The following is a 10984-nucleotide window of genomic DNA, read 5'->3' on the forward strand; positions in this document are numbered from 1 at the left end:
TGTGTTGCTACCAGCGTGTATAGAATAACTATAACCTAAACTGCTGAGTGTGACTGAACTCTCCTCTAACAGAAGTGATTAAGAGCTGAGAGATTTTCATCTTCAGCTCAACTGAGGCTCTGAATTAAACAGTAAAGAGCATTAATCCTGTGCTGATGGAGCGCTGCCTTCAGCTAACAACAGGTCTGTTACCCTCACGTTCCCCATTCAGCTCACACTCTATAATAACATCATTAATACATGTACATCTGTAGTTAACTACACTTTAGTTGAGTCACTTCACTGCTAACAAACAATACAAAGTCTCATAAATCATTGATTAAACAACTATTAATAAACACTGTGCAGGTCATCTATAATCATTATTTTGATGCCCATCATAAAGCTGCAGCTGATGTTTATAAAGCTTCACTGTTGCTCAATAAATAGTTAATAAAGCATTTTATTGTTTTTTAACGGTGACATAATTATTATCTAAAAAATAATTAACTTTGACTTTATCCTTTATTAACAATGGTTATTATAGAGTTTTATAAATATGTACACTTTTACACATTATAAAGTGGACTGGCTGAGCTGATGTAAGGCTGAATTATTAATTCAAGTTGAGTCACACGTGGAAAACTGCTAGAAAACAAAAAACAACCACTCTGTACATACATGTAGAACATGACTGATGTTTGAAGACACTTTTCATTTTTGTGATTTTCTGAACTTATTTGTCATCTGTTGCCTCCAGTCAGTTCTGGTAAAACCAGTGATGGACAAACATTTATAATGCATGCACTATTTAAAATGACGACCTGGTCAGTGGTTCTGCTTTAATCCTCAGAGGTAACAATGAACACAGACACATGTTATGGTGTGACAGTGATTCACTTCTGCTGCTGGCAGTGAGGGAGGATCTGAGGCTGGTCTCTGAAATAATATCACAATATTTTAGGCTGAACTGTGAAACAGAATAAACATCTAAAACCTCTCTGATCCTTCCTTAAATGTAGGACTGAGCGACGAGATCAAATATTTTCCGACCAGATAGTTATAATGATAGAGACTGTTGGTGCTTTGAGGATATATGAACACGATGGTCGATAACCATCAGTGATGTGGAGGTAATGACTAAAGACGAGTATCAGAAGAAGCAGCACAGTCCGGTGAGTTCAGAAGATGACGTCACTTTACTGTAATGAGCCTTTAAACTAAGAAAAAACAACATTTGTGCGATGTACAGCCTCATATCACCATAATGATTTAAAACCCTATATTTCGGGGCCCTGTGGTCGGCCGGTCCGGAGTCAGAGACGGTGTGTTGTGATCAGATTTATATTAGTAACAACATGAATGATCCTGACTGAGCAGCTGAGAGCAGCCGAAGATCCGCACAGAGACAGAAAGAATTCATAAAGACACACACGGTGTAATATCACATACAGAACCGAGTATCAAGTTATATATTACCACACTGTGTTTATTATAAGGCTGGGTGTGCTTCAGTAGTTTAATAGCTGTGTGCTCTGTTAACTGATGGCTGAAATACATCAGGACACTCTGAGCAGGTAACTTTATAAACTGCTTCCTTCTGTCCTCTGGTTTAATGAGGAGTCAGCAGTGACACGGTCAGCGTGTGTTCACCTGTAAACTGATGGACTAACTCAGATGATTAGACTCGGATGTTGGAGGCATTAATGGAGCACATAGAGCTCTGCGGCCGCGGCTCGCTAATCATTCCTCATCTCTAACTAAGCGGCGCAGTTTCAAATCACAAACTTATCAGTCAGCCTGACATGAGCATGTGTTAAGACCCCTTTGAGTGCTAAATGCAATCATGAGTCCCATTAAGGTCTGAACTGGGAATCCACGTTCCTCCACAGCCCCCTGAGCGCCTCCTCCTCCACCACTCAGCCCGTGTTGATTAGCGATGTAAATATGCAATAAGTTCTCTCTGCGGCTGAATGGAGGCGATAATGGGCCGTTATCTTATCCCGGTCAGGGGGGAAATGTTCGGCTGTTGTTGACCCGCAGAGAGGAGCTGCTGCCGCGGCGGAGGCGCGCTGATCTGCGCCCCGCGGAGAGCCGAGCACGGATAATGAAATGAAGGCCGGATATAATACTGAGCGGCTTCTGTCCGACATGGAAATATGGTTAATATTCATTTAGTGCTGGAGAGGAGAGGAGGAGGCAGGCAAACAAATAAAAGCTCGATGACAGTTTCACTGCACCTACACTCACATCGTGTACAGACCAACAGGCCGCTCACTCATTAATAAGAATTATAATAATCATTCACACACAGCAGCGATACTTCCTCTTTATTCATCAGATAAAATTCAACACGTTTTATTTATTTTAATAAACAGGCCTGAAATTACGAATTACAATTGTTGAATTAATAATCACATTTAAATCTAAATGTGCGCGCTGAGTTTCCTCCACGGTTAAATTACTTGATAAAATTAGGCGCAACAGAAACTGTTCCCTGCTCTGACCCAGGTTCTGACTGTATGTGTTGGTCCAGTGTAATTTGTAGATTCTGATGAAGGCCCAGTCCGCCCTCAGCCTCATCTACAGCCAGGCTCCATACATTATGATGCCTTCGCTGACAAGGAAATAATCGGATTACTCTGTAGAAGAGCCCGTGTGACCCGCAGCACAGTTTCCAAAAGTCTGCAAACAGTGCGGATAATCTTAATTGAATTAATTCTCAATACACAGACCTGTGGCCGCTCACTGCGCGAGCTGCAGCAGCTGATCCCAGAGCCGCCGCTCCGCCGTGACGTCAGCAGCCTATAAAACCAGCCCTGCTCTAACTGGTCCCACTAAACCCAACAGTCCGCATCCCCGAGACGAGCTCGCGGATTCGCGCATGCAGGGAAGAAAAGTAGCCTCCAGAGTCATCATGACGCAGTTTTAGGAGAACTTTTTCCCCGGAACTCTTTCAGGAGGACATTTTATCTGACCGAGCACTTTTCACTCTCTCCAGTTCTGCCCGTCCTGTTCCGAGCCGCCGCGCACCGGTGTGATGCCCGCCGGGATGTTCAGCATAGACAGCATCCTGTCCGGCCGGCCGAGCTGCAAGGAGCCGCTGCTGCTGCACCGGAGCGGCCCGGTGGTGCTGTCCGCCGGCCTCACGGACTCTATCTACACCGACTACAACGGACTGTACTCGGCTACTTGCGGACCTTCTCCCCCCGGGATTCAGTCCGTGAACGGGACCAGGATTGGATATAACGGTTACTACTACGGACAGCTGCACGTCCAGGGCGCCGGAGGAGGTCCGCCGTGCTGCAGCTCTGTGCCCGGCCTCAGCCCGCAGCAGTGCCCCTGCATCCCGGCAGGTAGGACAGCCAGACTCCCGCTCACTTTGCACCAACTTTGGCAATTTTAGCGTGGAAATCAGAACAGAACCGAGCTTTTAATTAGAACATTTTCCTCAGTAACAGTAACGAAAATATGAACCAGTGTTTTTACAGACTGTTTTTACAGACTGGGTGATAAACATACAAAATGTAAGATAACACTTTATTTGACTGACTGATTCCTTAAAAGTTTCCATCTGTGTCTCATGATGTTGGACATGTTGTTGTCTTTAAATCTAAAGACACATTTACTTCCTACCACTAAATATTTATTTCTAATCTTCTGGGTAAAATAACAGACTGAACGTTAAATTACGTGCCGGTCCAGACACCGGGACACATATCGTCGTTGTTTTCACATGAACATACTTTTATTTACAGAAGAAGAAAGGACTGTTTGAGCTGTTTGTTTTCTTTTTTTTTTTTTGAAGTATGATCTAAAATATTCGCGCGCATAAAATGACAAAGTTTATTCCGAAGTTTCATTCCGAAATGTCCGCGTCTTTACGCATCAGCTGTGATCTGCACGAACACAAGTGAAGGCTCGGTTTGTAATATTCTCATCCATCATGAACACTGTACATGTGTGTGACTCGACATGTCTTCCCCGCTCTCACCGTGCAGGCTACGACAGTCCGGGCTCGGTGCTGATCTCTCCGGTCCCGCACCAGATGATGTCCTACATGAACATGAGCAGCCTGTCGCGGACCGAGCTGCAGCTCCTCAACCAGCTGCACTGCCGCAGGAAGCGGCGGCACCGCACCATCTTCACCGACGAGCAGCTGGAGGCTCTGGAGGGCCTGTTCCAGGAGACCAAGTACCCGGACGTCGGCACCAGGGAGCAGCTGGCCCGCAAAGTCCACCTCCGGGAGGAGAAGGTCGAGGTCAGTGCAGCTTCCTGCGTCCTTTCATGAACTCCATGATTCTGATTGTTTTACGGTCCAACACAGACAGAACCGAGTCAGCTGCTCTCATCCTACACTTCAGACTGAAGACACAGAGCCCCGTTCACATTATTATTATTATTATTATTATTATTATTATTATTATTACTGAATTTTAAGATGAGAACATTTTCGATAATAATATTATTTCGCTCTGTATTAAACCTGCGGCTGATTATCTGTCGGCGCAGGTTTTCAGTCAGTGACTGATACTGTCATGATTATAAAATGATTATGAGCAGTTAAATGTTATCACCGGTACAGTCGGTGACTAAATATGAAACTAAGAGCTGAGATGTAATTAAATGAAATGGAATCATCTTGTAAAGCGAGATGTTCCTGCGCAGACCTGCAGGTTAATGTCTGAGCTGAGGGAGAAGACAAACACTAAGACAAGAAAAGAAAGACAATAAAAAAGAGAAATGAGGAGCAGACTGTGGTCTCGGCCTCTCTCTCTCTCTCTCTCTCTCTCTCTCTACAGTTTCACGGCTCTTCATCCTAATTTGAAATAAAATAAATAAAAAAGAAAACTGACGGAAGAAAATTAAAAGTAGGTCACATAAATTATCTGACTTTAAAACAAGAGCTCAGCTCTGTTATCAACAGCAGGTGATTTACTGCAGCCGCAGATTTGATTTATTATTGTTACTTTATTCTTTGTGTGACGTTTGAATTCATTTACAGCAGAGCTGTGATCATCTGGAGGCACACTGCGGCTCAACGTGTTCCCGTGTGGGTTACAAAAGCACACATATATTGTCTGTAACAATAATAATAATAATAATAATAATAATAATAATAATAATAATAATAATAATAAGATGAATCTTCGGGTTCCGTTATTGTAGCGTCACAGTAATAATATATAACATAATATTAAAACTCATCCGATGATCTTCCCGCAGGTCATTGGCCATCAAATGATTTTATATAAGTTTTTAAATAAAACGAAACAAAAAAATAAAATCAATTCCTAAATAAGACAGAGGAAGCTGCACACAGACACTGTTCCTCACATGATGAAAAGATAAAAACCGCAGCTGTGTAAAATGACCCGCTGGCAGGTTTCCGTCCTGAGCGCATGAGGTGACTCGGGTCCCGCAGCCCGGCCTCCTGTCAGCCTCCTCCGCCCGGACGCTGCCTTTAAACAGCCTCCTGGTTTAGAAACTAAACCTGTTTTTCTCCATCACGTAGGTTTGGTTCAAAAACAGACGCGCGAAGTGGAGGAGGCAGAAGCGCTCTTCATCAGAGGAATCAGAGAACTCTCAGAAATGGAACAAATCCACCAAAACGTCCGCGGAGAAAACCGAGGAGAGTAAAAGCGAGGTGGACTCAGACAGCTGATAGTGACGCACACACTCACACACAAACACACACACATACATACACACACACAGTGTAGTGGACTCCACGACATGCCGCTGGTGTGACCCGACGTGTTGCCATGTTGCACAGTTGTACATATCTACATTTTATTATTGATCTGTGTCCGCTATTTATATTTAATTTAAGTCTTTTGTAGCTGGTGTTGCGCCGGGACGTGACGCCCGGCGGGTCGACTGACACGTCTGAATATATCGTAATGTTATATGTGACATTTTTATGGATATTAAATGTTGTAATTCTGGTATTTTCTTCCGTTGTAACATTATTCATTGCGCTCAGCAGCCGCAGGGGAAACATGTGGAGACTGTAAAAACACCCGGCGGCGGAGCGCAGCCGCACTGAGCTGCGTGAACAATATCACCAGTTTACTATGTTACTTTATTTTGAAAAATAAGAAAACCTACGTAAAAGGACAACGAGTATACATTAAAATACTAATGAAACACCATCAACACGTTGTCTGGTTCTTTCTTCGTGGTTTGAACAGTAGGCCTCAGCATCTCCTCCTGCTGGAGATCAGCCCGGTGATCAAGCGCTGCATGAAGCGTGTGCGTCAGAAGTAGAACATCAGCCGCTGTCGGCCAATTCACTGGTTTGTTGCACGGACGCTTCGTGTAAACGCGCAGTCAGTGCGTGGAGCGCGTGTCCGAGCAGGGACAACGCGTAGACCGCAGGAGGAAGAGCATCACGGCTGGTGTCGCAGGACATCTGACTGTCACTGTCGGGACGTTTCACATCAGCGCGAGCTGGTTCTAACTTTTAAAAACGAATAAATGTCCTCGTGCTGTGAAGGTAAGCTGGAGACGCGCGCATCAGTAAGTGGAAATAAAGAGCTGTATATTATATTTGTGTCAGGTAAAATGTGATCACAGATTTTATATGATAACTATATAAAAAAAAAATCTTTGCGGCCAAAAAAAAAATCTGAAAATCAGAGCTCAGTGCGTCTTTGTTGTTTCATTTTATAATTTATGTACGTAAAAGAAAGATACTTTATTTTATCTAATGTAAATATATCTCACTAGAATATGTAATAACATACCTTAATAACACAAGATACAAATAATTTTAATTATGGAGAAGGCTTATAAATATCATTTAGACCTTCATGCTGAGAAATAAGTTTATTTATAGGACACACAGCTCAGTGTGATCTCTGGACAATAAAAGCGGACATGATAATAATTATAGAACCAACACAGAGGTGTGTACTGCTGGGTGGAGGCCTGTGTTTGGTTATCTCATATTTTCTCCTGCTGCAACTATAATGATCATATCCATTAGTTCAGTTATTAGTCTGTAAAATATTCAAAGTGATAAAGATGAATACCTGTCACATACAAGTGAAACACAGGCAGCCAGCAGCCCTCAAACTAATCGCATTAAAATCTGTCATTAATATATATATATATATATATATATATATATATATATATATATTTAAATCACTTAGCATGAAGTCTTTGTTTTCATTTTTGCAGTAATGTCTGATAGGTTTTTGTATTGATCTGTTTTTTTCTTTTTTCCCCATTTTTTTTCATTGGATGTAATGACAAAGATAACAGACACCTCCAATAATAACCTCCTCTCCTCTCCTCTCCTCTCCTCTCCTCCTCTCCTCTCCTCCTCTCCTCTCTCCTCTTCTCCTCCTCTCCTCTCCTCCTCTCCTCTCCTCTCCTCTCCTCTCCTCCTCTCCTCTCTCCTCCTCTCCTCTCCCCTCCTCTCCTCTCTCCTCTCCTCTCCTCTCCTCTCTCCTCCTCTCCTCTCCTCTCCTCTCCTCTCCTCTCCTCTCTCCTCCTCTCCTCCTCTCCTCTCCTCTCCTCTCCTTCCCTTCTTGCTGGGCTACGGCAACACCACTTGGACAAACCTCATGCAGAACCATTGCACACCGTAATACTATAAATAATAGTGACAATCTGTTGACTTTAGTTGTGATTATGATAACATTTGTTAATGATTATTCGGAGGGTGAAATATATATTTTTAAGTCTCTATATTTGGGATGTGTCCGTCCACCAGTGTTACAGTTAATAGGAACTGTCTCAGCTGAAGCTCAGTGTAAACACAGACAACAACAAAACAACCTCCTGCTTCACTCTTATTGTGGCTGTGATTCCACTTTATGTTGCTTCTATCACTGACAGTCTTCTGACTGGTCTAACGCTGTGAAGGACAGCAGTAGTCTAAATGGTGTCTATGTAAAGGTCTGCTGGCAGGTTGGAGACCTGAGCTCCGTCTGGGAGACACAGTCGCCCAGAAGCTAAAGAATGATGAGACGAGCAGGCGTCACTCAGGCTGGTGTTATAATGTGTCCCTCAAACTGTCTGACATCAGTCCTTCATGCTGCTGCTATCAGACCTGAACTGACAGTGGTCACTGAAGAGGCTCTTTATTATTTTAAACTATAACAACATGTTGATCTGACATATAACCATCTGACCAGTGAGCTCTGGAGGTGTCCTCACAGGGGACAACTGATTTATTTTTTATTACTTAATAAATAGTTTAATTACTCATTAGGTCATCAGATGATTTTCTGTAGATGGACTCATAGATTAACGGGTGCTCGTCACCAGTTAATAAAGTAAACTGATCCTCATTCTGTTAAAATGATAATTTGCCTCTTTAATGTCCCGTGAACTCCACAGACCTCAGACACTGGACACGCTGCAGGGACAGTCCAACTGTTGAGCCTCACATTTTTCCACTTGAACAACCCAGAAGCGTTCGGCCCGGCTGCGTTGCTCCGGCTGCGTTCTCTCCTTTTATATATTCACATTCAGAGTGTGTTGTAGCCTCACAGTACAGCAGAAACTGGGGAGAATAACACACCTGAGAAATACTGCTTTAGATCCAGTGTTACAGAGGTTAAAAACAATAATGGAAATAACTATGAATAAAAATACATCACACTGCATATTCAGAATTACATACGTATGTGCCCGTCATCTTAAAAAAGCGTAACAATATGAATGTGCGGACATTCTTTAATGCTTCCATACATAGAAAATGCAAAAAAAAAAAAAAAGTTCCTCCAGTATGTCAGATTTGTTGAGAAACAGTTGGAGGTTGATGTGAGCGGACACTGAACGCACCACACTCTGGTCACTCCAATCAAACTCAAGTTCATATTTTCTACAGTGGTGTTATTATAAGTATTATCTGCATCGAGCAGCAGACGTGTGGATGTATATAGCATTTTTAATTAGGTGTCTCCTGACTTGAATCATAATTTGATACAGTATATGATTTATTCCCTGTTGGTGTGAACCCCTCCACACTCTCTCCATCTTTTCTTGACCTTTGGGTCGATGACTTCTGTTCTTCAGGTTCTGCTGTAATGTGAGTTATAGTGCAGTGTTAATGACAGTATGAGCGGGAGCTCCTTCAGTGCGTTTGTTGGTGATTATGAACAATGTTTTATTATCAGAACGCTGCAGACGTGCGTCCTGACAGCTGCACTGTAATCTGCACAGCAAACACTCAAACAACAGCTACTGCCACCACGTCTAGAGTCCAGCTGAGCTGCGTCAGAAGAGCAAAGTGAAATGTTCCTCTGAAACAAAGGATTGTTCCTCTGAGGGCTGAACATGAATCATGTTGCCTGTGTTCCTTCATTCAGATGGATTTAATGGCACCTTCCTCAGGTTGTCAGAGCTTTAGCGTGCCCATATGGAATCTGTTACAGTTCAAGTGGCAAATTTAATTTTTTAAAATAGTTGAGTTTTTGATGCTGGATCACCAACGGGTTCAACTGCTCTGTCGTTACTGTTTGATTATTTGAGTCATTAAAAATGTGCTTGAGAATCCGCTGAAGATCCAGACTGCCTCGAGGAGGCTCTTGTATTTTTGTTTCGTCATATTAAAGCCGGTCTTGCTGACAGGCTGTGTCAGGTTAATACCTTTGTCGGCTTGTATTCTGCGTACAAAGATAAATAAATGAGGATGCAGAATGGAGGAGAGGCTCACAGCTCCTGTTTGTCCTCGTGCTTCAGTGCAGATGAGTCCAGACCTTCAGTCAACAGACTCATCATACATGAACAAATAAAATGGTAAATGATCTTAGTTTTATTTTTGATGCAGCTCGAGCATTTTTAAAAAAAAATACTTTTTTATCTGAACATTTTAGATAAACAACATCTCAGCTTTCACAGTTTTGAAGTTACAAGTGGACTTTTATTAAATTGTGTTTATGTGATTACTGATGTATTCAGAACATCTTTTACAAAATGCAGTTTACTTCAATGTACTGACATCAATAATTGTACTGCTTTGTTTCTTTGTGCTGTGCGTTTTTGTGCTTCTCCACATTTTATAAACCCGGACCTCTCGTAGTGCTCACTCCTGAGCTGAGGCCTCGTAAAAGATTTAGTGGCTCAGGTTCATTTGCAGCATGTCGTCCTCTCTCTCTCTCTCTCTGCTGTCTGTCTTCAGCTGAACTAACCAATAAAGGCAACAGCCCCAAAAAGTCATCTTTAAAAAAACTGTTAATGAATCCCTAGTTAAAGTTAATTAATTATTACCCTTTAAAATAAAATAAAACATTGTTCTCAATTTAGATCTGCTACCTGCAAAAAACACAGTGAGATGTTTACAAGTGTATAATTAACCACTAATAAATGCATCATAAAGTATGTGTTAATCTTGATAAAGCCAGTGGTTTGCTGTTAACAACAGGAGCTCACAGCACGTACGAGCTCTCAGCTAACGTACAGTCATAAGAAGGCAGATCCTCCGTCCTGCAGACCTGCCTGCTGATTTAAAGGTGACCACCAGTTCACACCCCCTGTTGTTCACATTAAAAACATGATAATTAGACATCGAGTAATTTCAGCTCAACATGTATACATTTTTGTAGGTAACACACACACACACACACACACACACACACACACACACACACACTGCACTGAAGCTTTTAAAGGGAGAATAAACCTGATAAACTAACACAGTTTTTTTATTTTATTTGTAGACATTGAAATATAAAATATATTGTCTTTGTACTGTTTTGAGTTGAATATATGTAAAAAAAAAAAAAAGATGAACAAATTGTCAGAATCGGAACCGGGTTGTGAATATTGACGTCAACACTGATTTAAAGCACGAGACAGAATATATTTACACTTTCAATATTCAGGCAAAGCCACCATCCCTCCTTAACCTCAAGCCTCAACTGAGCCTAAGCATAACAACACCCAGGACGGAGGACATAAATCCTGTTCTCCGGTGTCACAGTCCTGCGGTTTGCAGCCACAGCGTCCACCGTCACCTCCTCTGTGTAACACAATAACTTCAGTC

General features: G+C 42.2%; 1 protein-coding gene across 1 annotated transcript; it reads left to right on the forward strand.

Annotated features, from left to right (window-relative positions):
* Positions 1 to 2953: 2953 nt before the first annotated feature.
* gsc (goosecoid) lies at positions 2954 to 6034 on the forward strand. The gene is made up of 3 exons (XM_084380954.1): positions 2954 to 3335; positions 3981 to 4240; positions 5495 to 6034. The coding sequence occupies exons 1-3, from the start codon at positions 3020 to 3022 to the stop codon at positions 5642 to 5644; spliced, it is 726 nt and encodes a 241-aa protein (XP_084237080.1). The 5' UTR covers positions 2954 to 3019; the 3' UTR covers positions 5645 to 6034.
* Positions 6035 to 10984: the final 4950 nt, after the last annotated feature.

This window comes from Pagrus pagrus (assembly GCF_965226575.1).
Source record: "Pagrus pagrus genome assembly, chromosome: 18".
In the NCBI taxonomy this organism is placed as follows: domain Eukaryota; kingdom Metazoa; phylum Chordata; class Actinopteri; order Spariformes; family Sparidae; genus Pagrus; species Pagrus pagrus.